The 27,502-nt window shown below is 34.7% G+C and overlaps 4 protein-coding genes across 7 annotated transcripts; 3 read left to right on the top strand and 1 right to left on the bottom strand.

The window, feature by feature from the left end:
• Positions 1-2,746: 2,746 nt before the first annotated feature.
• Positions 2,747-8,270, top strand: LOC145571445 (protein HOTHEAD-like). Its single transcript, XM_081630479.1, has 5 exons — positions 2,747-2,998; positions 3,126-3,516; positions 6,212-6,908; positions 7,076-7,644; positions 7,712-8,270. Exons 1-5 carry the CDS (start codon positions 2,767-2,769, stop codon positions 7,767-7,769), a joined length of 1,947 nt encoding a protein of 648 aa, XP_081486605.1. The 5' UTR covers positions 2,747-2,766; the 3' UTR covers positions 7,770-8,270.
• Positions 8,271-11,408: 3,138 nt separating this feature from the next.
• LOC145572724 (protein HOTHEAD-like) lies at positions 11,409-14,232 on the top strand. The gene is made up of 4 exons (XM_081631697.1): positions 11,409-11,869; positions 12,344-12,654; positions 13,010-13,395; positions 13,514-14,232. The coding sequence occupies exons 1-4, from the start codon at positions 11,409-11,411 to the stop codon at positions 14,135-14,137; spliced, it is 1,782 nt and encodes a 593-aa protein (XP_081487823.1). The 3' UTR covers positions 14,138-14,232.
• A 115-nt stretch (positions 14,233-14,347) lies between these two features.
• LOC145569925 (receptor-like serine/threonine-protein kinase ALE2) lies at positions 14,348-20,618 on the bottom strand. Its single transcript, XM_081628890.1, has 10 exons — positions 20,097-20,618; positions 19,094-19,225; positions 18,739-18,972; positions 18,280-18,381; positions 17,996-18,097; positions 17,514-17,885; positions 17,012-17,314; positions 16,150-16,542; positions 15,803-16,049; positions 14,348-15,654 (listed from the first exon to the last, which is right to left on the bottom strand). The coding sequence occupies exons 1-10, from the start codon at positions 20,212-20,214 to the stop codon at positions 14,976-14,978; spliced, it is 2,682 nt and encodes an 893-aa protein (XP_081485016.1). The 5' UTR covers positions 20,215-20,618; the 3' UTR covers positions 14,348-14,975.
• A 2,178-nt stretch (positions 20,619-22,796) lies between these two features.
• On the top strand, positions 22,797-27,486 carry LOC145569924 (uncharacterized). 4 transcript variants are annotated; one of them, XM_081628888.1, is made up of 7 exons: positions 22,797-22,933; positions 23,848-24,684; positions 24,768-24,830; positions 24,940-25,020; positions 25,180-25,238; positions 25,316-25,396; positions 27,040-27,486. In XM_081628888.1, exons 2-6 carry the CDS (start codon positions 23,851-23,853, stop codon positions 25,371-25,373), a joined length of 1,095 nt encoding a protein of 364 aa, XP_081485014.1. In that variant the 5' UTR covers positions 22,797-22,933; positions 23,848-23,850; the 3' UTR covers positions 25,374-25,396; positions 27,040-27,486. The 4 variants fall into 4 exon arrangements, with proteins under 4 accessions (XP_081485014.1, XP_081485012.1, XP_081485015.1 ...); XM_081628886.1 differs by having other exon boundaries at positions 22,805-22,933; positions 23,288-24,684; XM_081628889.1 differs by having other exon boundaries at positions 22,839-22,933; positions 23,788-24,684.
• The last annotated feature ends 16 nt before the right edge of the window (positions 27,487-27,502 follow it).

Raw genomic sequence — 27,502 nt, 5'->3', positions numbered from 1 at the left:
ATGTTGGATCATAGTTAAGTAAAATCGTAATCATAAATGATGAACAACCTTCTCATTACCCTGCTATTGAGTTGAAAAATAATGAAATATGGAGCTATATATGGCTCTACTTTTTTGTGTCAACCAAACAAGAATTCCAAAATGAAATTAATGAAAAATTGAATTCCCATAAGAAATTTAGGCAACCAAACAATACCCTATGAATTATGAATGCACGATGATATGGATGCTGCCCTATGAATTGAATTGTCTTGACAATGCATGCATGCCGTCACTGTTATCTTCTACTCCATCAGTTGTAAGCTACTATATATAGTTCGGGTTATTATTCCATTAACTTAGAGCATTATTTGTCTTATAATGGCGGCTTTAACCATTTGTGACCTAATAAAATTGATCAGATGCATACTCAAATCAATATTATTGGATCCACGTACATGGATTGATTACAGGTTTTGAGTATCACTCTGTACATTTTAATCAATTAGGCTAAGTTATAGTTGTCATCCACGACAATATATATATTTGGTGTATCATAAATAACCTAGTTCTAATACTAGTGGATTGGTCCCATCACAAATCCTAATCAAATTACTCCATCATATAGATTATGACCTAAAAACAAGGCTTTAATTTGTTTGCTAACCTATATGTGATTTAGTAGAGTAAGGACAAATTCCTAAAAAGATACTTTTTTCCATTTCTTTACGGTTGTAATATTTTCCTAAAATGGAAATGTCGTAATAGTTGCAACACACTATAAAAGGAAGATTTTTATGGTTAAATTTGTACTATTATTTTTATTTAACATTGAGTTTACAGCAATCCAATGTTTCTGCTTCATGGTGTCCACCGGCTCTGCAATCGAACCATCCACGAAGCCGAATTTCCACTTTGCGATTAATGCCCTTCGCACAGCTTTTGCCCATTCATCATAATTAGCACCCTTCAATTTTATTGGTGTAATCACAATTCCAGGATGATCACTTGATCCTAGATGATACTCTAGATCAACCGAGGGCGGGGGAGGAGGTACATCATCGTCTTTTGCCATCACTCAATTAATCGTTCAGAAAAAAAAATTCACTCTTTGTATTTTTTTTTTCTTTCAACCTATACTCTCGATACCATGTCAAAATAATATGAACGGCTTAACTTTCTCATTCACATAAGAAGAATATATATAGTTACAAAGATATTCCTAACCCTAACATAAATAGGAATAAGATAAAATATTAACATAACTAGGAAACCCAAAGATATTATACAATATTTCCCAATTATTATCTTAACAATGGTCAACTTGATTATGCTCCTAACAATCTTTTAACCTCATTTTAAGTGTATTATATCATGTAAAGTCTACTTTTTTAAAATATGTACCGTGATAAAGTGTATGTTGTAATTACGGGAGTATAAAAATATGTGTTTCTTAAATAAAAATCAAATTTCTATATATGCCCAAAACTTGAAAAAGTCAAAATACAAATAAAAATTACCAAAAAAAAAAAAAAATTACAAATTGGTGAAAGCCAATAGAGAGGTATAATAAATGGATAGCACGATGTACGGGTAAAAATAAAGTATGGTCATGTGGAAGGTATCACTCTGTCAGCTCCAATCCAATGTTACATGTCACCATCACATGATTTCACATTTTCACCTATGCTTTGTTCAATTCCTCCTCTGTTCATTGCACTCTCACTTCAATATTACTTAGATTATATTCATTCAACCTTGATTATCCTAATTCTTATTATTAGTTTGTGCATTGCATTCCGGACACTTTGTGTGACCTAATTGTATTTAATATTTCTCTTAATTACTATCTCCACCTAAAGTACTTGTATAGGTGTTCCCGTATTCTCAATTAATAAGATTCGAGAGAAATCAAACAAAATGTTACACATACATCTATCATTCAGGTTCAGGAGTCGATGAGTAAATCTAGCGGCCAGCTATTTCTCCTCCTACTCCAACGCTACCATTCATTACACCAGGCCATTTAACATTCCTATATACCTCTCTACATTTAATACCAATCCAACGAGTAAGAGTAAATTAAAGTAGCTAGTTTAGATCAACTTCTCACACACACTAAGTTACATGGTACTACTACTGCGAGTATTCTAGGATAACTCATACTTCCTCCGTTTTGCTAAGCGTTATTCACTTGCATTTAATTTTACGCCATCTTCAATGAACTGTTTTCACCGTTAAATTAATTTCTTTATTTTGTTTTTGCGTTAGTATAAACTATACAAAGTTGATTCATTGAATTTTTTTAATAATACATACCAATCTGATATGATCGATCTAATTTAATTAGTAATGTTTTTTTCTTATATATAAGCAAATTAGATATGGTCAAAATTTTAAAAATTTGATCTTGTGAATAGTAATGGATAGAAATCAGGAAAAAAGAGATGGTAATAGTTAAACTTTTTCCTAAAAATGACAAATACAATCTTTAGGCTTGTGTATAAGAAGATTAAAAAAAATATATTAGCTCTATTAATTATTATGTGTAACAAAAGAATATTTTATATCTCACAAATAATACCCCTTTATTATACATAATAATTAACGAAGGTAGTACTTGGTATATATTACAGAGTAAGAATTATCAAGTAGTACTCCATAATAGTAACACTTATTGACCTATAATCTCAATCCGAGTTAGGAGGATAAAGGGTTTAATAAGTGGGCCAGAAAGTCCAAAGTGTAAGTAAAGTTTGAAGGTGTATATAAGTTGAGAAGAGGCTAATGGGGGGAAGCCACAAGTCAGTTGCAGAGAAGTTTGCAGTAAGCTGCAGTCTACTTGTATTTTCTCTCTCATCCTCAGTCCTAACCTCATTCAGAATATCCTTTTTTTTTTTTTTTTTTTTTCTTTTTATTAAGTCTATTATAATTATAATGGGCTTCCCTTCTTCTCCTCATATCTTCCTCACTTCTTTAATCTTCCTCTGCTTAACCTCTGCTACTTCTTCTTCCCAAGGTCAACTCTCTCTCTCTCTTACTCTTACTCTTACATTAAGGAAAATTATAATTTTATTAGTAATATTCTAGTATGCTATGCCATATTTTTATTTTATATTTTATCATAAAGTACATTAAATTTGCAGGTAATAGAAGAACAAAGTCGGAGTACAAGTACCCGTTTATTAGACGGGCGAGCACATTCTCATCACCATCAACAACATCATCGGATGGTGGAAAGTCGAGGATCGGAGGAGGGTACGACTACATAATAGTAGGGGGTGGGACGGCAGGGTGTCCCTTGGCAGCCACCCTATCACAACATTATAATGTACTAGTCTTAGAAAGAGGAGGTGTTCCCTTTAACAACTTTAATGTCAGTTATATGCAAAATTTCCACATATCATTGGCTGACACCTCACCAACCTCGGCCTCTCAATGCTTTATTTCTACCGATGGTGTTTATAACACCAGGGCTAGAATTTTAGGTGGTGGCACTTGCATTAATGCTGGTTTCTACACTAGGGCTAGCTCAAGGTATGCAAATCTTCGACTCAACTTTATTGTATTTCTCATTTTAAATCGTCTTAATGTATAGTTTAGTCTTGATTAGTGATTACTATCATGGAAATGTCATCTGATTCCATGTTTCATCTTGTCCTAGAGGAGTTGTCCATTTCTTATTGACAATTTGACATGCTATATGCCATTGTGAATATAAATTACGTGTCCAAATGAATTTCAATTAATGTTTTTTTTTTTATTTTTTTTATTTTTTTTATTTTTTATATACTAGTATTATTATTATGGTTAACAAGTTAGACTACTAACTACTAAGAGGGCGGCTACAGCCAGATAGAAAATATGGCCACTAATTAATTATATTACTTTTATTTCCAACAAACCACTTAAAAGTTGAATATTAACTTTGCAATAATTACAGTTTTAAAGCCTAGAAAAATAGTGATCAAATCGTACTAAAACACTATAATCTGTACAACACTGGATCATTTTCCTTAGAAAACACATGCCAAATATATATAATCTGATCTGCCTTTTTTTTTTTTTTCTTTGTACAACCAACCTCGCATTATATGTATTCACCCAAATAGTTACTAGTAACATAAGAAAGGGTAAATAAATTTGGGTGAAAAAGGGTAAATAAATCGGTCAGTCAACAACCAATACGTCTGCATTTTTGTTTGAGATCTTGATCGGTCAGTCAAACTTTATAAAATGTGACATAATTTATTACAACCAAGAAACTAAAACCAGGTTTCAATTAAGATTAAACAGCTGATTATGACTGTTATATGTTGTTTATGTAGGATAAAGACCATGCAAGTATCATTAATTTTCCTCGTGATAATGAAAGTTGTCACTTCAATTGGTCTTCATATCACCCTATAAGAACTTCTTAATCAATGACACAAAAAGTTGTAAGCAAATAACCCTGGCTCGCCTCATGATCGTGACACTTTTTTGAGGACTAATAATTTGATTAGAACTAGTATTTATTACGAACAATAACAATATGCATTATTTCAAACCGTCATCCTAATAAGCAATTTAAATGTATACACTGACATAACTCAGCTCTAAACTCTAATGGTTATGAAAAAAAAAGGATTAAAGTGAAAATAAAGTAATTTAATATGACATGTATAATGATTGGTTTTTCATAAATATATACTCCGTAACTCTGTACTGTATAAGAAAATAAATATAATGCGTATTCATTAACCCAAAGGGAAGGAATTGAATAGGGAAACCGACCCTTAATTATTAACCGTGCATACATGATGGATGAATTTAGTGAACCTGCATTATTTTTACTTGAACACCACCTATCAATGGACGAAACAAAAGAAACACCTTTGTATATTCATATCTCAGATTCTCAGGTACCCAAAAATAGTAATTTACAACTCATGCATATTTTATACTCCATAATATAGGCTAGCTTAGGTCCCCATTATTTTACTTAATTGACAACTCATGAAATTCTCACTTGCTCAGCAATTGGGTGGGCTTAGGAATCACGAGGCCAGAATTCAATGAGCTTGTACACCTTCACTCTTTATGAGATCATTTACAACTTTTATCTACCACTTTACATTAGAATAGAGGAGAAATTTATGTTCTCTACTTTGAGTGATTTCAACGCATAGATGATGTTGAATAAATTGTTTTAAGCTATGACTTGGGAACTATGAAAAATGTACGATTTGGCTAATCAAAGTCCCATTGGTTAACTTTGCTAGATTGACTGGTTTGTGGCACACCCATGTGGTCATCTAGAGTTTTATTAACGTCTAATCAAACAATAATAGATTTTCAAAATGAGATATGAAGTACAAAAATAACTTATTTATCCTTCAGGGTTTCTTTACCGCCTTAATTACCAAATGTTATACTTGAATATTACAAAGAATTGAATATATACTGGTTTTGTTACTTAGTAATTGAGTGCTTTATAAAGTTAGAAGATGGTTTATCGTAAAAATAGTAAGTAAAGAGCATTTATTTCAGTCGTATTTTTTGTTTGTTGTTATTCATCCGACCACTAATACGTACCTAACATTCAACTCAACAACTACATTTCTTTCCTAATGCATGTGGCTCCTCTCCCTCCTACAACGTACTGGATAAGATCATCACCCTGATTACTTATATGCATTAATCATAATGTTGTACTATATTAGTATTGATTTTATGTTAGGAATTGAAATTATAAACGTTGAAGTAGGATGCATGGCATATTGGCATGTAATATATGTACTCACTACAGATTTTTGTGCACACATTTGATCGTTGCTGATACTTCCATCATGTATTTCGAAGTATTAGAAATTGTGTAAACTTAAATGACAATACTTTGAAGTGAACAAAAAGTATAGAGTAAGGAGTACAAGAGTTCTCTGATTTTTACTAATATGAGCTAATCTAGAGCTTATTAATTATTATTAGACCTTATTAGTATTATTCTTAGTTGAAGTGAGTGATATAGCTTGTAAGATTCAAAACTTGGACACTATGCAATTTTTTTATTGAATACTTCATGACTTAATTAAAGTTGTGAAAATTAAGAAATGTTTTGATGATAATAGACTAAAACAATTCAATCGATCAATACATTACAGTAAAATGAACTTCGTATTAATTAATGTGCATGATGATAAAATATATATATGCATGTTAAAAGTGACCATAATTACTACGTAATGTGCAGTTATGTAAAGAGGGTAGGATGGGATCCGAAGCTAGTGAATGAATCATACCCTTGGGTTGAGAAACAAATTGTGCAAAAGCCTAATCTTGCACCTTGGCAAAAAGCAGTTAGGGATGCCCTCTTAGATGTTGGGGTCTCACCTTTCAATGGATTCACCTTTGATCATAAATATGGAACTAAGGTTGGTGGCACGATTTTCGAGGAGAGTGGCCGGCGCCACACCGCAGCTGAGCTCTTGGCTTCCGCCAACCCCAAAAACATCGACGTCCTCATCCATGCAACCGTCCAGAAAGTCACGTTTGACACTAGAGGAAAAAGGCCAAAGGCGGTAGGGGTGATCTTCAAAGATGAAAATGGGAAACAACATGAAGCATTGATATCAAAAAGGAGAGGAAGTGAAATATTTGTGACAAGTGGGGCAATTGGAAGTCCACAATTACTTCTTCTAAGTGGTATAGGCCCAAAAGAAGATCTCAAAAAATTGGAAATTCCACTAGTTCATCACAACAAGTTTGTAGGAGAAGGCATGCAAGATAACCCAATGAACACAATTTTCATTCCGGTGAAGAATCATGTTAAGCAGTCATTGATTCAAACAGTTGGGATCACCAAGAAGGGAGTGTACATTGAAGCTAGCAGCGGGTTCGGTCAGGGGAGCGATAGCATCCAGTGCCACCATGGTCTTGCCTCTGCCGAGGTTAGCCTAAATTGTTTATCATGCTAAATTATTGTTCAATAAGTTTAAATTTGCATTATTATTTAACCTTAACCTAAAGCATCAATTGGTCACTTTTGAGTCAAGTGATTATATACGAAACCAATAAAGCTTTGGCCTGGGTTACTTATTTATGAATGAACGTACAGATTGGTCAACTCTCTACAATTCCTCCAAAGCAAAGGACAAAAGAAGCAATTGAAGCCTACAAAGACACGAAGAAAGACTTACCCTTCGAAGCATTCAAAGGCGGTTTCATCCTAGAGAAGATAGCCGTGCCCAAGTCCAAGGGACAGCTTAAGCTCATAGACACCAACGTCGAAAACAACCCGGCTGTCACCTTCAATTACTTCACCCACCCCCGGGACTTACAGAGTTGTGTGGAGGGCATTCGAATAATCGAAAGCTTAGTGAAATCTTCAGACTTCATTAGCAACACAGGGTTTGACGTAGAAAGCACAGAAAAGTTGCTCAACATGAGTGTTAAGGCCAATATTAACCTAATCCCAAAGCAAACCAATGACACAAACTCCTTAGAGCAGTTTTGCAAGGATACTGTCATCACCATTTGGCATTACCATGGAGGGTGCCACGTTGGCAGGGTTGTGGACCCCGACTATCGGGTTCTAGGTGTCGATAGGCTACGAGTTGTTGACGGCTCCACCTTTACAATATCCCCCGGAACCAATCCTCAAGCCACTGTCATGATGTTGGGAAGGTAACTAATTTTAATTTATTAGTCTTTTAATTTCTTAATAAACTAATTCGTGCTTGCTATTGTGTAGGTACATGGGAGTGAAGATCCTAAGGGAACGACTTGGAAAAGAAGCGAATGTTGTATAGGAAGTCAACTGTAGTCGTCGGATTGGATTGTTGTGTTTGTCGGAGTTGTGGACGCTCGTACCAGTAGATTTATACTTCGTAGTTGTGTCATTTTGTTACTACGCTACAGTAGCATATTTTTAATTTTTTGGGGTAATTATATTCTTGGCAAGCATTTTAAACGTGTACGTATAAATCTAGGCTTGCTGATAAGTAATTAGGTAATTATATTATTTATCAGTCGTCGTGTGTTCATAGCAATCATATTATGGTTAGGATGAAACTACTACTACTGCTACTATAGTATTATTATACTCCATATATATATATATATATATATATATATATGCTCTAGTGAATTCAAAGTGGCTCCTATCTTTGCTTTGTCAAAATACACATTCTCTCTGTAATTCCTCTCTTCTTATTAGAACATTATTGTAATTGCTAGGTTTTATTATTAAAATTGTAAGGGGGTGTATGAGCCTATTTCACATGTCGTACATTGATTTGAATCAAGTGGGAGCTTAGTGGTACACTTCTAATTGATTTATTATACTAGTCTAAGCTTTATTACATGATTCCGATCTCTTATTATGTATTAGGGTCCTCTACTTTCTCTATCTTACATGGAATTAAAGTACATCAAAGTAACAAGTCCTTTGATTATGCAGTAAGTCCCTCGACTATCTCTTTCTTCACCTCATCATTCTTCCAATTTCGAGTAAATTAATAAGACTGCCTTTAAGCCTCATGCAGTGACTCCAATAATTTAAGCACACACAGAGACATAAAATCAAGCAAGCTTGGTACCGTACAAGTTGTGGTTGGGGGTAATTTCACACTTTGAGCTTACAAAGTCGAATTCTACAATACTTGTAGGTTTTGATGTAAGCATGGTTCGCTTATCATATATCCAACTATGTCATCCACTACTTTACCTCCAAATAAATTATAATGTATCAAAGAATACTTAGTAGATGCTAATTTAACACGAAACATAACTAAAAAATGACTTTGACTTAACAATAATGCAATGTATTCTAACCCAAACGATCCTATAAAAAAAAAAAAAAAAAAATGTGGAGTAGGATTGTGCTCGACTATCACTCATGTCTCCTTGTAAGTGGGTTAGTTGATCTATACGAATTAGATTGATTGGTTGGTGACTCCAAATTCTTCATCTTAGTCACAAAGTTTGTTCACCTCTTCCTTAATTATAGTCTTTTATAAATATACATATATTTGTTGTTACCATTTTTATTTACTTTAACGTATTATTCTTTTTCTTTTTTTTTTCTTTCTTTTTTTTTTTTTTAACTTTTAGTTGATTTGTCATTATTAAATTGGTTGATTATTATATTCTTACCTTCCTTGCTAGTAGGTTAGACCGTTGGATGATGTCTTGTGAAATTTTTTTTTAAAAAAAAAATTATTAAAAAAAAAATTGAGTGAATTGCATATTCCTACTTGTATTTTAATTTTTGATTCACATAAATTGCCAGTTTGTCAAATTGGGGGAAATATTCTTAGGCTTATTCTGTATGTTTGTGTTTTATCTTAATGGAAAATGAAAACAAATATTAAGAAATATTATTAGCAATGAATATGGCCCCGTTCTTTAGATTTGCTCTACTCTGCTCTGTTGAGCCCCGCTTTGCTCTGATCAAATCTGCTCTGCTCTGTCATCCTCTGCTCTGCTCTATTTTCAAATAATAATTAATAATAACAATAATAATTAATATTCAATAATAATAATTAATATTGTATTGATGATAATAATTAATTATTTTAAATAATATAATAATTATTAATATTAAAAATAATTATAATAATTATTAATATTTATTAATCATAATAATGATTATTAATAATAATATATAATAATTCAAACTATTAAGAATTAATATTTAATATTATTATTAATTAATAATTTCTAATAATTATAACAATTCTTTCAAAAAAATAAATAATAATAATAACAATTAATAACAATTTCTTTTTATAAACATTTGATATTAGAATAACAATGTATAGAAACATTTTATGTGGGTATTGATTGTTAGTTCACTAGGTTGAATTATTTTTCAAATCTTTCCATACAATTCAAGAACTAAAAAAAAGAGGTTGTTTTCAAGAAGTACTTTGTATATCATTATTATTTTGAGGGTTAAAAATATATGATTAAGACATATTATAAGTAAAATCATTATTACTCATTAAATTATTTTATTTTAAATTTTTTGTGAAATGAATATAAGTAAACTGTTGTTTTTTTTATACTATTAACATATGTTAAATACGGTACACATTTATTTATGTTTTCACTCACCTAAATCAATGGTATATGCACTTAATAATAATAATAATAATAATAATAATAACAACAACATTAATAATAGTATTAACAATAACGTTGAAATCTGCTCGGCTCTACTCTGCTCTGCTCCGCTATCCTGAAATCTGCTCTGCTCTGCTTTGTTGAAATTTAATCTGCTCTGCTCTGCCCAGAAGCTCAAAAGAACAGGGCCTATATGGAGTATGAAGAATATATTAATGGAGTAATATTTGTACAAGAAGTTGGCGCATTCATCACCCACCTATATCGTGAAGCTAATTGAGCAGTTGACAATATACTTACACCATTAATAATGTGATTATCTCTTGATACAATACAATTTTGTCAGTAATCCTTTGAGCTTTGACACAATCTTTTTCAAGGTGGGAATGACAACAAAGTTTAATAATCTCAATAAAGTATAATTATAATCAACAAATGGCAAAGGACGTTTTGACTTAGAGGTATCACATCTATATTACATTCTCTCAACGCACAACAACCTTCGCTATTACTCCCTCCTCCCCTTTTGATGGTCCGTTATGGGCATTTTTCACGGGAATTAATAAACATAAATAAGAATAGTAAAAGTACATTGAAAAGGTAAATTGACATTGGGTATGCAAAAAAAGTAGAGATATAAAGTAATAAAAGTACATAGGAAAACAAAATTTATATGGAAAAGTTAAATTTACACAAATATCATTGCAAATTGGAGAGAATTTTGGTAAAAAATTAATATTAATAGTTGTTGAAAAAAGCGAATGGGGTGAACATTTTGGGACTAAAATTTGCCCATAAGGGACTATCATTTTGGGACGGAGGGAGTAGCTTTTTAAATCGCGTTATTAGTGGTCACGTGCCAAAGATACTTGTTCTCTCAGAAAATCAACAAAGTTACTAATTGTTGCACCAAATCTAGTACATTATTAACACTAATTAAACCTTAGCTAGCTTTTTCTTCCTCTAGGGTTGGCAGGGAAGGAACATATGATAAAACTTCTCTTACAAGTTACTAATAAATTCAAAAAAAAAGTTATTGGGCGTAGTAGGTAGTAATGTTATTTAATTTGGATTATTACGGCAACTAATATAATGAATTAATAAAATTATCTTAATCTAAAAATGTAATTGAAAGATATACATGCATCATGCATGCATCAGTCAATTTGAATGTGTATATAAATTAAAAATCGGACAAATGAGAAAGAGCCACATTTTACCTAGCTAACTTGTCATAATACTTTCTTTGTTTAGACATCTATCAAAATCATTATTATCTAACTTGCTAATTAACCCCTCTCATTATATTTTTGCTTTAAGTCATGGCCTTGTTATTGTTATTCAAACCCTTGTTTCTCCTATGCCTTTTACTATGGAAATCAACAGCAGAGAACGACCCAAAGTACATGTACTACCCTTTCATCGAAGAGGCGAGTGCATTTGCTAAACCAACAACGCCGTATGGAGGCTCATTCTCATCGTCTCCATACGGTGGGAAATCGAGTTATGATTACATCATAGTAGGGGGTGGGACGGCGGGGTGTCCCTTGGCGGCAACCTTGTCAAAACACTATAATGTACTACTATTGGAAAGAGGAGGGGTGCCCTTTGACAAGTTTAATGTGAGCTTTATGGAGAACTTTCACATATCATTGGCAGATACTTCACCGAGCTCGGCCACCCAACAGTTTACGTCTACGGACGGAGTTATGAATGCAAGGGCTAGAGTCCTTGGTGGTGGAACTTGCATCAATGCTGGCTACTACTCTAGAGCTAGCCCAAGGTTTGCTTCTTTTCATTCTTCATCGAATAATTTTATTTTTATTTTGGATCAAGTCCAAAATTTTGTAGCAATATAATTTTGCATTAACAAAGATTTAAATCAATTGCATATATAAACTTTTATTATATACTTGTGAATTTATTTTAATACCAAGTACATAAAATTTAACGAAACAGACAAACAACATTTTTTTTATGTGAATATTAGGAAAAGCATACTTTGTATATAAACCTGCCCCTTAATAAACAGCCTAACTAGTTACATACTACTTGTGGGATCAAAAATATCAAATCCTACTAGGATCTTTGGGTGAGGATTCTCTTATTCCCTTTTAATTTAACGAGCCTGACATATAAAATAAAGTTAGAATTTGATTAATATGTGTGAGATTTGGCGGTTTAGTAGAGTGAATTCTTATTCTACTTTGTACTATGTATATTTTTTTAAGGATTAATATAAAAATACTCCATGTAGCTTTGTGAAGAAGGCGGGGTGGGATCCGGAGCTAGTAAATGAAGCATACCCTTGGGTTGAGAACCAAATTGTTCATGCGCCAAAGCTTGCGCCTTGGCAAGCTGCAGTAAAGGATGCTCTTCTAGAGGTTGGGGTGTCACCATTTAATGGATTCACCTTCGATCACAAGTATGGAACCAAGATTAGTGGCTCCATTTTCGACCAACAAGGCCGCCGTCACTCCGCTGCTGAACTCTTGGCTTCAGCTGACCCTGAAAATCTCGACCTCTACATCCATGCTACCGTCCATAAGATCAAATTTGATAATAATGGTACGTCCCTCCTACAAAACTCTACCCAAAATTATTGAGATTTAACTTTGTACAGAGTAATACAAAAGGTATACGCCACGCCGTAATTAAGGCTTGACAATTAACCTTACAAATTACAAAAAGGACATCAAAAAAAAGTTATATGAAACGGAATATAATAATAAACATTGCGTAAATATTTTCTTATGCTCTCATTGAAAAGTTGACTGTTGTCGCTATTTGCATTCCTTATATAGGTATTTGTGCTTTTTAGTTGCGGAACAAAGCTAGTGAAAAATTAGTTAAAGTTTTATGACTAATAGATTAAAGTTTATCAAGTTTTATCATTAGTTTCCATATAATTGAAAAAATACAGGAGAAAAGCCGAGGGCGGTAGGGGTGGTCTTCAAGGATGAAAATGGAAAACAACATGAAGCATACCTATCAGAAAGAGAAGGAAGTGAGATAATCTTATCAAGTGGGGCAATTGGGAGCCCCCAATTGCTTCTTCTAAGTGGTATTGGACCCAAGGAAGATCTCATTAACAAGAAAATTCCTCTTGTACTTGACAACCAGTTTGTAGGAAGAGATGTGCAAGACAATCCTCTCAACACCATATTCGTCCCTTTTAAGAAGCATTTGCAACAGTCTTTGCTTCAAACTGCCGGGATAACCAAGTTCAGTGTGTACTTCGAAGCCAGCAATGGGTTCGGTCAGGCCGGTAATAGCATCAAGAGACACAATGATCTTGTCTCTGCTGAGGTTTGTGCTCATTTTGATGTGCTTCCTATATTACCCATTTTATACCAAGAGAGTCTCGGTTTTGTTTAAGATTCGAGCTAATGTCGAATCCATAAACATTTCTTTTTTCACTGGACAGATTGGACAGCTCTCAACAATTCCTCCAGAGGAGAGAACAGAAGAGGCAATCCAAGCCTACAGAGATGTGAAACAAGACTTACCCTTTGAGGCCTTCATGGGCGGGTTTATCCTAGGAAAGGTGGCAAAACCAATCTCCACAGGTGTTCTGAAGCTTAACACCACAAACATCGACGATAATCCTACAGTCACCTACAATTACTTCAGCCACCCACAGGATTTGAGAAAATGTGTTAAAAGCATACAGATGATAGAGAAGATAGTCAAATCCAAACGCCTCGCTAAATACATAAACAATGACGATCTAACCATGGAGAAGTTGCTGAACATGAGTGTTCAGGCTAATGTTAACCTCATCCCTAAGCACACCAATGACATTCAGTCCTTGCAGCAGTTCTGTAAAGACACTGTGGTCACCATGTGGCATTACCATGGCGGCTGCCACATGGGCAAGGTGGTAGGTCCTGATTATCGACTTCTTGGGGTTGATAGCCTTCGTGTAATCGATGGGTCCACATTCGATGAATCCCCAGGAACCAATCCTCAAGCAACTGTCATGATGATGGGAAGGTACATGGGAGTGAAGATCCTCACGGAAAGACTTGGCGAAGGAGCTAATGTATAGAATTGTGTCAATAAGCACTAAAATTCAACTCTAGCTACACTTTGAGTGAAAGATCTCCTGCAGTCCTGTATTTCTTGTTTTTTTTTTTTTTTTTTTCATAATTTTCCCTCATTTATCATATAGAGATTTCCTTAGTCCTGAGTCCTTTATAATACATCTCTACTTTGTATCAACTCTTTCTTTAGTTTCTAAGTATACGTACTAGCTAGTTTTTACTTGTTCTTCTCGTTTCTAAATTGCAATTAAGGGGATAATTTAGACTGAAAATAAAATCTGACTTTACATGGAAAAAGAGAACAAGGTTATGAAAATGAAAAACAGATTTCTTCTAAACACATATATCTAGATTCTAGAGAGAAGGTGATAGATACAGTAACTAGTTTGGTATTGAAACCAAGTGCTCAATTGAGAAGCAAAGATGAATACGAAGTAGATCACAGTAATTCCTCATCAAAGAAAATATAACCTCACTTGAATGGACTTATTGATTTGGACACTGAAATGCTGAAGAACTTGTGTAGAAATTCATACCTCAAATCACAGCAGCCTGAGAGAGCCACAGCATGCATAAGTCTCATTCTGGATGGTAATCAAAAGATTAATCAACAATAATTTCACACACCCTATGACAGTATGACTCCAGGGTACGTAATAATATCAAAGCATCTGCCCTTGCTCAGAACACTCCAAAATTACTATTTAAATCCTTTTCCGTCTTTTAAGTTCAAAGCAGGTTCTAAAAACTTCAAATTGTCACTTCTAGGTAACAAAACTTCTCATCTTATATGTATTGACATTTGACAGTAGCTAAATTGATGATTAACTTAGTTTTCTTTATTCACTGCGATCCTGGCCAAAGATGTTCCTTCATGCTCCCTCTTGAAAGTCGGCCAAACCTCTGCCAGAATGATTTTTTCTTTCCTGATCCCAGAGGCCCAGAACTGCAATGCATTCCTGAATATTGAAATTCACTGTCTGCAAATTCTGCTGAAACACTTGCCAAATCCACTGCCGATGATGGCAGCTTAGCATCACAACTTGACTCATACCCAAGGGAAGTATAATGAGTCCCAAGGAAAACTTGGAAGTCAGGTGGGATTTGACCACCCTTAATATCTTCACCCACTGAAACCTTTGCCTGGTTGGAATCACTCCCTGGTTCTTCCTCATTTGCATCGTTGATCTCACTGCAAACAAGTTTTAAGGCCTGAACAACTTCTCCCATGAAGGGACGGCGGGATACCTCTGGCTGTACACACATAGATGCAATTGCTGCTACTTTGGAGAAACTGTCAAATGGAGCAGTCGTCTTTAGGTTGGGGTCCATTACAATTTCCAATCCATCCTTGCTGGTGAGAAGTGGGAGAGCCCATCCTACTAGATTTTCTTGACCTGGTGGGTTTGAAAAGTCTACTGGCTTTCTTCCAGTTAACAGCTCCAGTAGAACTACACCATAGCTGTAAACATCGCTTTTGACAAGAAGATGCCCAGTCATTGCATATTCAGGAGCCAAGTAACTGGAAAATAAAACAAGTTAGACTATTAGGAATAAAATGACTTGAGTTTGCAACAAGTTTTTATCAGAATTTTTAAATTAGTCTTCTGTAAGTTAAGAATGGAGAAGAATCATATCAATAAATAAAACCATTAGAGAGAGTATTATACCCAAATGTCCCAATTACATGAGTTGAGATGGGTTGGTTTCCCTCGTTCAATGCATTTCTGGCTAATCCAAAGTCGGACACTTTTGGTGTGAAATCTTGTTCTAACAAGATGTTACTGGCCTTAAAGTCACGATGTATGACACAAGGGTTTGAATCTTCGTGTAGGTAGGACAAACCTCGAGCAGCCCCAAGGGCAATTTTCATGCGGGTTGCCCAATCAAGTGGAGCAACAACTTCCTTGGCAACTCCTGGGATAAACATAATCATTTTTTACATAAATATTTATAAAAGTATCTCAACTTAACAATAAATAGAGTTATATGTCCAAAAGGAAAACTTGGCTTTTACCATGCAAGTGGTATTCAACACTTCCATTTGGAACCAGCTCATAGATGAGGCACCGAATATGATCCTCTGTGCATATGCCTAGCAATTTAACAAGATTCTTATGGTGCAAACGGCTTAGCATCTCAACTTCAGATAAAAATTCATGTATTCCATGGCGTTTATCCCTCTTCAGAACTTTAACAGCCACTTGCTCTCCATCATCAAAGATGCCTCTGTACACTACCCCAAATCCACCTTCTCCAAGGATCCTCGAAGAGTCAAATCCATCAGTGGCGATTTCAATATCATGAAGACTAAAGATTTTGGCAGACCCTGTAAATTTTAGCATCCCAGAGCCAAAAGACAATGAACTACAAAGAGATTTGCTACCTACCGCCAAAGACCTAGCAGCTCCTGTTTCATCAGATCCAAAAACTGTATAATCAGCCATTTACAAGAACAAAAACGATTTCCTACTAAATGACAAAAAATTGAATTTAGCATATATCATAATGAATTCTGAACAAAATTCACTCAATTTTCCAAAACAACATATGGTATTTTTTGTTCTATTTCTAGTTAAGCACCTTAGGAGATCCAAGGTTTCTAATTTATGCTAGCGCCACAATTTCTACAAGAGCAAACATACAAAGCAGAATAAATGAGAGCATATCTACGAAGGCAGGCCAAAGGATAGCACAATAAAATGTCACGAAAAAAATATATAATAAGTTTCTATAAATCCCATCACAATTATCTTTGAAAATAAATTAAAATAGCAATATGACTATGAATAACTAATAACAGCACAAACTGAATTGGGGAGATAAATATTTAGCAAGCTTCAACATATTATACTGAAATTCGTTATTATTTCTGGTACCTGATGGCTTTGTAAAGGAAGACACCTCAGTCATTAGAGCCTCTTCAGGATGAGGACCAGAACATCTATGTCTGGCTATCAATATCCATGCAATACCAGCACATGTTAAAAAAGCTGTTATTGCAGATATTATTATCACAGCTCGCATGCTTCCATCACGACCACCAGTAGTTTGTGTTCTTGGTATATCAACTCCCAGAGGCTTTGATGAACTCCCACCATTGCCCTTAAAATTAGCAGGAAAGGGATGATCATCTATAGCAGCAAGATTTGAAGAAAGAGAAGGTGGGGAAGGTGGAAGACCTGCAGAGGGGGCAAAGAATGACACAAGTGAGACATTATACATATTTCTCTATTAATTTATAAAATAATTTATCTTACAATAGTTCAATAAATATTATTACTTTAGTCATTAAGGAAATTGAGCAGCTGTTTATTTGTACCATCACAACGAGATTATAAGATAAAAAGGTAAGTAAATATCCCCAAGATGATGTCTAACCTGGATAGTGAACGTCTAGCACATCATAAGCACCAAAGAAGTTGGGATTTACATGAATTTGCTTGCGCCAAAACTTCTCATACAGTGAAAATGCAGCAGCATGTTTGAATTTTCCATCTAAAGGAACCAAGTTCACAAGAACAGTAGTTTTTTCTAGCTGCTGGCTTGCAGCATTTGCTCCCATGATGCGAACTTGACTCTGTTTAAATGAAAGGCTTGATGAAATGTCTGCAGCCAGCTTAGAGACCAAAGGAAAAAATCTGTATAGAGCAATATTGAGTCGCAATCTGACTTGCATTGGCCACACACAACCACAGGGAGATCCAGATGGTGTGTACGTCATTGGTTCCACACATGTTATTGATGTACAATCTACATATTTAATGAAGATAATCAACATTGAGATGGTAAGGTTCTACTTAGACAAGTAGAAAATCAGATATAGCAAGAAAATTTAATAAATAGAAAAAACAAGTGGTTACCTTGATTAGGAGGTGGAGATGGTAATACAAATGTCGAAGACGGAGGAGGAAACATCTTTACTGAAGAGCTCAAAGGAGAGATTGAGGGTGGCTGAAAAGGCCCTAGCCAACACAATGAAACAATATCAGTTATGTTGCTCTGTCAGCACATTATTGCATAATTCAGAGAATAATTGTTTGATCAACATACCGAAAAATCTATTAATTTGGCAATTGTAGTTATTGATTACTACCAAAAAAGTATAAAAGAAGGCAATTGTTAATTAACTTATACTTCTACTAACTTTTCCAATCTATTGATGATGGTGCAGGCATAGGTGACTTCCGGCTTGAGGTTGAAGAATAGGGAGATCGAGATGGAGTGATCTCGCGAGCAGGGTGCATAGCTGCCATAAGAATTCCATAAGACATAAGAATTTATTGGTAATAAACATATACTTGTACAATTCAAGCACCTATATCCAAATTCAAGCAATCAGACAAGTAGCTGATTGCATAAGCTCTGAGTTCCTACCTTTAATATTTGAATGTGCACATAAAGATTGTAAACAAACCAAGCCTAATCACCATGAGCATTTATCACAACTAATTGTACTCTTGATGAGGGAAATTATTAATTCCAATGGTCATGAATAAAGATCTTTCACACTTGTGAAGATGCTTTGCAGAGTATTAAATAAAAATTGCAACAATGTATGCAACAAAAAAAGCCATAGCCATACAGCATAATTAACAAAACATACATTGATAACCGTGTGGCAGAGGAGAAAGCAGGTTCGATGGTCCTGCAGCTGATTTTTCATAATGGTTCTTCGCATGGTGATGATGATGATGATGACCACGATGATGCTCAGAATATGAATTTTCATGGGAAGAACCCAGGGAATTGATCTGTTCCCTTGGGACATGTCGAAAAGGAGATTCAGAAGGTGGAGGGGAGGCAAATGTAGGACTATTAAAACCATGCAGGGTAGGAACTGTGACAAGAAATAACACTATGGTTAATTCCACAAAGTGGACAGGCAATAGACTCATGCCTAAATCAACACTCACAAAAGTCACAATTGTGAGTAAAAGTATATTTCTTTGAATGAATACCTTTGCTAAAAGAATGACTCTTATGAGGAAAAGAATTGAACATGCTTTTATGAGGTGCTGCAACCGGATGTCCATATCTGTCGCTGCTGAAGACAGGCGTAGCTGCTGGAGATACAGCATGGTCTCTTGCATCTAAAGCCAAAATTAGTTATTTAACATTTGTTACCAGAAACACTACGCGTAAACATCGTTTTTCAAATAAACTAAAGAGCCTAGAAATGAAGAAGAGAGTAATTAATTCAACTCATAGTACATTATTCACCTTGTATTATGCTACGGAATTCTATTAAGCATTAATTAACTACTGATGCACTTAAAATAATGCAGCCCATACCAAACAACACATATCTGCCACAGCAAACGTGCACATGGATATGATATTAGATTCCAAGTTAACACTGAAACCTGAAGTACAGACACACTGTATTCTAAATTAATTGCAGTGGACCATATAATTTAAAAAAGATTACACTCAATAAATCTACACTTACTTAGAATTTTTACTCATTGCCAAGCAAATTAACAATGCTTTACAGACCTCTACAGGTACTCATTACCAAATTAGTATAGTAGTACACATTTGACTGTCTATCATAATAATGGATAATTCTATATTTCTACACAAAATCAGGAAGAACTTGAAGAAATCAGCTCAACTTGACATCATTTTCTTGCCAGAAACCTATTAAACTGATTGAATTTCACCGACAGTTGCAGTCGAATTTTAGTGCTCAATGATTTTACACATAAATCCTAATGAAACACATGAATCTAATACACCAAGAATTACTAATCATGGATCACTCACTGACATCAATTTCGAAAACTGAGACAGAAAGATTGCACATTTTGTCAATGAACAATACTGAAATTCTAACAACAGAAGTCAGCACATTGATCCAAACCAGCATAACTTCACAATTTAAGAACATAAGACATAACAATGTAGACATGAATAATCAAAATCATACTTGGAACAAAAAATATAGTAAAACCCCATTACCTGCAGATCCAAGAACTGGGAAAGAACACACAATAACAATTATTCTGAGCACCAACAAATTCATCATCTCCCAACTTAAATCCTTGATTAATGAACTCAATTTTCTCATCTCATGCATAAACCCAGTATTGAAACTAGTAAAATTTCAAGAAAAAAGAAGTGTAAATAGAATCAAAAATCTGAAAACTAATATGGGTCATGATTATTTTCTTCCAAAGACTTAAATTTTCAAGAAAACCCACAAATAAAAAATATGAAGAAAAGTAATGAAAATGCTGTTTAGTGGGAGCACAAAAAATGGGTTTAGGTGGAAAGCACTAGTTAACAACTAAAATGCTTGATTTGATAATAAATCTTTGAATTTTTAGCCAAAAAGATTGAAAATTTAGCAAAATTAAGTATAGTAGAAATTTAAGAGTTGATCAAAAAAATCCCAAAATATAGTAACCAGAAAGTTAAGTGACACTTAAAGAGTGATCATTGGAGAAAGAGAAGGAGAAAATCTTGACCATGAGTATTCAATAAAGGAGACGTCGGTGGGTGAGGTGATGTTTATAAATAGCTTTTGGAATGATTTAATAAAGAAATAATTTGGCACTTTTTTAAGGTTCGGACATTTATTTGGATTAAGAACTATTATAAGCTTGATTTGAGTTATGTTTTTGTCTTAATTGTGTGATCTTCTTAAGCTTAACCTGTATATGAGGTCATGACTCATGAGGAGTAGTTGGTGAGCATTTTGTGTTTAGTTGAAAGACATGAGAATTGAGAAGGAAGAAAACAAAAAAAAAAAAAAAGTCCATTTATTAATTTGGCCTAACAAAATTGATAAACTTGTCATATTTTTTGCGTAGGAGAAGTCATATTATTGCAAGTCTGCAAGTTTGGATTTAGAATTTTCAATGATGTTTTGAGATTGATGAAAAGTCTATTCAAAGTAGGGATGGCAACGGGTCGGACTCGGAGCGGATTATGTTAAATCCAACTCCGACCCTATAGGAAGTCGGAGGCTAAATCTGACTCCGACTCCGAGACTCCTACTCCGACTCCGAATCCGACCTCCAACTCCGATCCGATCCGACTTCAAGTTTTTTTTTGTTATTCAATATACTTTGAGAAATTGGGCTATTTGGGCCTTTACAACCCACACCCAATGCCACCATGACCCACACAAAAATCCACTATCTATCGGAGTCGGAGTCGGATAATCCGTCAAATTCGAACATTTGTCGGAGTCGGATTTTTTTCTCGGATTTTTTGAGGATCCGACTCTGACCCTCCTCCTACTCGGAATCGGATTATTTTAATGGAGTCGAACTCGGATTACTTTTTTCTCGAACTCGGAGCGAATTTTTTTATCTCGGATCGGGGCGGAGTAGGGTCGGATCCAAACTGGATTGTCATCCCTAATTCAAAGTGTTCATAGATGAAGTAATCTTGCATTTAAAGGATTTATGAGCATAAACATTTTGAATAACACAAGACTAATCTTTGGAGTAATGTTTGTCAAAAGGTTTTTAAGAATCATTTTTGACAATTACTTTAAACATATAATCAACTAGTTATTAACTACTCACACAACTATATGCTTATGTGGGAGCAAAGTAAGTTGGTAAGTCTTAAAGATGTACTTCGTATCCATAATTTTAAGTTCATATATCGTTCACATCACTATCTATAATGACTCTCTACACCAAAAAATAAATAAATTTTATTTAATTACTACTCACTCCCTTTCATATTGATAGCCTCATTTTGACTTTGCCCGATCTTCTATATGTACCTTTGACCATAAATATCTTTAATTATATATTACTCTCTCTGTTTTTAAATACTTGCTCCACTTTTTTTTTCCTACCGCTTTTAAATACTTGCTTCATTTCCGTATTTGGAAAACTTTTACAATCTTTAATTAATTTCTCTCACCAAGTGGACCCAACAATATCAATTCCATATTCTCTCTCCTTCAATTCTCTCCACTACTTTTGGTTTTATACAATTTTTTATTCTTCCATCAACCCCACTACCTCCATATTTTATTACTTTCTCCAATTTCTCCTAAAACTCCGTGCATGGAGAAATGGAGCAAGTATTTAAAAACGGAGGGAGTAACAAAAATTATAAAGATTTGATATTATAAAACTAAACATCGAGACGAATACAACAATATTTCACATGATTATATTAACGTATGTTTTTGGCCAAAGTTTTAAAAGTCAAATTATAAATAGTCAAAATAGGATTATAATATATGTGGCGAAGGAAGTACAACATGCTTCTTATGACTCGTCAAACACACAATAATAAAAACGTTATACAGTACTTCATAAATTGGTAAGTGCTGCAATTATGATTTTATGGTTTTGCACAATATTTTTTTTTAAAAAAAGAAAACAACAATTATGAGTTTATGACTCAATCTCAAGAAGAAATCAATTTTATTGATATATTGAGGACAATACGGAGTACTTTCTTTATTTTCAATAAGCGCTCCATTTTAACCGACATATTTGCCAACGTATTACTTAAATCATATGACTATACTTAATCTCAATTAAGCATAAACATTAATTAAAACGGTGTAAATAAATATTGTAAAAATCAAAATAGAGCACTCATTAATCCTCATAAAAAAAATATATATTTATAATAAAAAAATCTAAAGTTGGAAGTTAAAGCAACGAATCCAAAAACGCCGTCGTTTAACCTGAAAGCAAAGTAAAGAACAGAGGCACACGAGTAAAAAAGCTCTTCTCTTCTCCTCCCTATTTTCAAACTCTTGATCCTCCAATTTCCACCAAATTTAATTGAATTTTTGCTTCAAACCAATTTTGCAGGTATTAATTCCTTTCTTTTGAGTTTTCAGTAATTTCTGTTTTGGGGCAAAAAAATTGTGGGTAATTTGGATCGACAATTATCTTTTGAATTATGTATTTTGTTCTTAACTACTGATTTTGGGCTTAATTAGATTTTTGTTATCTTTCAATTACATCTACTGAAGAAACTGGTCATCATAATTAAATAATAAACGTTTGTTCAGATTTTTGGTTAATAACGAACTTGGTTGTTTTACATCTGCATACTTTGAGAATTTAATGATCTTGGTTTTAATTACTACTGTAGTTGTGAGTAAATTGATGAACTATTGTTGTTTAAAACTTTTGCATTTATGTTGGAAGCGTTGTTCTCAGAATTGGAGCTTACAAATTTGGAACATTCAGTTGATGGTTTACTTGATCCAGATACCTTAATTGGTGTAGACGCGAGGCCGTCTACTTATTTGTGGCGGTAACATTGGATAAATATATTGATAATGTACATTAGAATGATTTTGAATCTTCAAGTACCAATGAATGTTGTTTAGTTATTTTTGGAATGAATTCAATAGAATTCCTTCTTAATATGGTAAGAATGAGGTTGGACGGAGGAGTGGAGTCGTGGATAGGAGGATTGTGGAAAAGTCTTCTTAGTTTGGATTTGTGAATTGTGAGCCTTAGATAATTGGGTGATCATTTAGGATTCTTTGATGTAGAGCGATTCAATAGACGTGATATGACCAAAAGAGTTTTAGAATTTGCTTTTAGCTATGGTTGGAGATCATTCCTGTAAATTACAGTAGGGTATTTTAAGAAGCGGCACTAATCTTTATGTAATTGGTGTAATGGCTTTGTTTTGTTTTGCTGTACATTAGCACTTTTGTAGCAAATGCCATCTCATTTTCTATTTGTGTGGATCTGTGGTATTGGCAAAGATCATGGATCATCATCAATATGGAGGAGGAAGCTGGAGTATGATCCCCAACATTACGCATAACAACTTATCTACAGCCTCCACTCAAGACCCTCTCTTTCTCTCGTCTCAGCCCCAGCACCAGCAGCAGTTTCATCTTCAGCAACAACAACAGCAACAGTTTGGCCTTCATCATCAACAACAACAGTTTCAGTCACCACAGCACCAACAATACATTCAGCAATCTCCCCAACAACAGCCACAACAGTTTGTTCAACAACAACTGCAACAGCAATTTGTTCATCCCTCGCCACAACAACAGCAGCAACCACAACAACAGCAACCTCAACAACAACAGCAGCAGCCACAACAACAGCAACCTCAACAACAACAGCAACCACAACAACAGCAACAGTACGTACATCCTTCACCACAACAGCAGCAGCAGCAATTTGTTCATCCTTCGCCTCAACAACAACATCAACAATTTGTTCATCCTTCGCCACAACAGCAGCAGCAACAGTATGTTCCTCCTTCGCCCCAACAGCAGCAGCAACAGTATGTTCCTCCTTCACCCCAACAACAGCAGCAGCAATTTGTGCAACAGTCTCCTAAACAACAGCAGCCGCAGCAGCCGCCGCCACAAATACAAACACAGAGGTTTCAACAGCAATATGTACAGCAATCGCCACAACAACAACAATTTCAGCAATCATCACAATTTCAGCAGCAATCGCAACAGCTTCAACCACAACAACAACTTGTGCAACAATCACCACAACAGTCGCAGCAACTGCAATTACAACCACAGCAGCCGCAGCAGCATCAGTCACTTGCTTCTCATTTCCACCTCTTAAATGTGAGATTTTATTTGCTTAAAACAAAACCGAACACTAAAATCTGTTCTTTCATATTTATGATTGTGATAAATTGATGTTGCAGTTGGTGGAAAATCTAGCTGATGCAGTTGAGAATGGGACTCGGGATCAGCATGCTGATAATTTGGTCTCTCCTCCTCTTTCCATTTGAGTTGTGTTACTTATTTCCTACTATCTGGGTTAAATTAAGCCAACAGATGGGGCATTTTATCTTATTGTGTTTCTTATGGGTGTAGATTGGGGAGCTGAACAGCCGCTTTGAGAAGTGCCAACAACTTTTGAACTCTATTGCAGGGACAATTAATTCAAAAGCCATGGTAAAATTATCCATGATTTGCATCTTTTATCAAGTGCAATGGTTGCCTGATTGTTTTGGTGGTTGTCTCTATTTGATTTTACTTTATTGCGGATAAGGTCCCATCGTATTTTATTCACTAAAAGTTCTCAGATTTGACTCAGTCATTAATAACCTGCAGACAGTGGAAGGGCAAAAGCGCAAGCTGGAAGAAAGTGAGCGATTGCTCAATCAAAGGAGGTATGATGCTCAAAAATCTCCTGCTTTTTAATGTCAGTTTTATGCTGCTCGCTAACACATCTTTCTTTTCATGCCAGGGATTTAATTTCCAACTATAAAAATTCTGTGGAAGAGCTGATTAAATTGGAGCCTTGATACATATTTGAACTCCAATTTCGGTAAGCACTTTGGGTTTGCATGATTTACTTAAAATTTAACTGATACCAAACAATGAAGACATGACCACCGCATAAGCTGTTGTTTGAGTGTGTAGCTGTGGTATTAGCACTTAGTCTTGCTACAGAACTCGTCATTGAAAACTATAAAGATTGTCAGTAGAATATACCTTGTTGTGCCTCACTTAATTTGTAGGTTATTGGAGAATTTCCTTTTGGTTTGTTAGTCTTGATGGAAACTAGGAGAATCAGAATGTTACATATGCTTCCACACCAAGGAAATAATTGAGCAGTGTGAGAAGATTATAGAGTGCTTGTATGGTTGAGTTTCCTTTTGGGCAGTTTTGAAATTTTATACGAAGTATCTTTTTCTACTTTGATATTATGGTCTTCCTCATCATAGATTGGCACAATTTTATCAGCAGGGAGTTGTTTACATGGACTCTGTAGACCACATGTAAGGGATGTTTCCCCACATTGTATTTTAAGATTATTTATGGCATTAGAACTCAAAGTCTAGTATACCTTCTTAGTGTGGTCCACATTATGCTCCGTAAGTATTAGTCTTGGAGGCTACTATGACTACTCTAATTGGTATTCTGTGAAGTGTGAACTTTCTTTTAAATGTTGGTTGCTATCTAACCATAATTTAGCTTAGGATTTGAGTATTCTGATTCTTAACTGATTTAGAACGCAAGGCAACCTACTTGGGGAAACCTTCCCTTAGTTTATTTTTTAGATCACTCAGTGGGTTTCAATTGTTTCATGGGCGCATAAAGTCCTGAAATTCATGGATTATTGTCACTGGAATCAGCATGTAATTACCTACTGTAGTCTGGATCCCTAGTGTAACATATATCTTTAGGCTAACTATCTGCAAAGATAGTTGAAACTTGAAAGCCTTCTCCAAATTTTTGCCTTGATCTCTTTACAAGGACTGGAAGGATGATGTTACACAGGTGAGTTTGCCTTTGCCCTTTTGAAATAGGCTTGTGCCACCTGACCGGAGTAATATTTCATTTTAAAGGCCATGAATATATTCAGGACCTTGGATTGCTCCTTGCCCCCACCCCCCCTCCCCCTGCCCCTCTCTCATCCCTCTTCAAAACTTTATAACAAGATTTATTGCTCAGCCAGATTTTCAAGAAAAAATTTATTCTTATACGTTCATGCCCTTAGTTAGATGCCATTTTGATCCACTACAAAAGAATGAAAGAACACTTAATGCTACAGAATGCCGTTTCATCGTTGAATGAGTCCCTTGTTACTTCTTTTTTTCTGCTATTTTGCTTCAGCTTCCCTCTCTCTATCTTCTTTTGAGCTAAGCTGAAGGAATATAGCTCCATCTTTTTGAGGCTGAAGATAACTTATAGTCACCCTAGATGCCCCACGATATCAAGATTTTATCCTAGCAATTTTTGGACAGCTGAACTTTTGAATCAGGTTTAAAAAAAAATAATAAAAAAAAAAAAAAATTATCTGATGTATTGTGTACACATTCATGTTTTCGCTAGATGTCAACTGAGGATCAGAGTTACAGTTCTATTAAATATAGATAATACCAAAGAATATTTAGCTGGGATAAATATTTGTGCCTCCTCCCTGCTTACTGCTATGTGTTGTTTGCTAACTTTGCTTTCTCCCAGGCTTTGGATTTCACGAGGGCTCTGGTTTGCAGTAACTTATGGCTCATCATCAGGGGATTGCAATTTATGATCAGATAGTAATAATTCCCACAATCTTTGAATGTTGATAGCAGTGCTTGGAACATTGATGGTGATAATGGTTGTGGAAGCTGCATTCTTGGAATAATATTCCTCGTTAAATAAAAGCCCCATTTGATCTGATAAAATGTGTGTAAAATATCATAATCTCAGTGAATTGGGGCAGCTTGTTGTTCTAGTTCTGTTCTTTTGTTTTCTTTTAAGGTTTCAGTATTCTTGCTCTGTAATAAAGATCATTTTTAGGTGCAGCACGTTCATGAATTACTAATATGTAATTTTCGCCATAAAACTTTCAAACATGTCTCAACCTCTGGTAGGACTTTTGGTGATTGTTTGATCAGTAAGAAAAGCCTAGTTTGCCTTGTTGAAGTTTCAACTTTCAAGT

The sequence above is a fragment of the Chenopodium album genome, chromosome 12, assembly GCF_948465745.1.
Source record: "Chenopodium album chromosome 12, dcCheAlbu1.1, whole genome shotgun sequence".
NCBI lineage: Eukaryota > Viridiplantae > Streptophyta > Magnoliopsida > Caryophyllales > Amaranthaceae > Chenopodium > Chenopodium album.
Note: the sequence above shows the minus strand (reverse complement) of the source record. Positions and strands in the feature narration are given on the sequence as shown.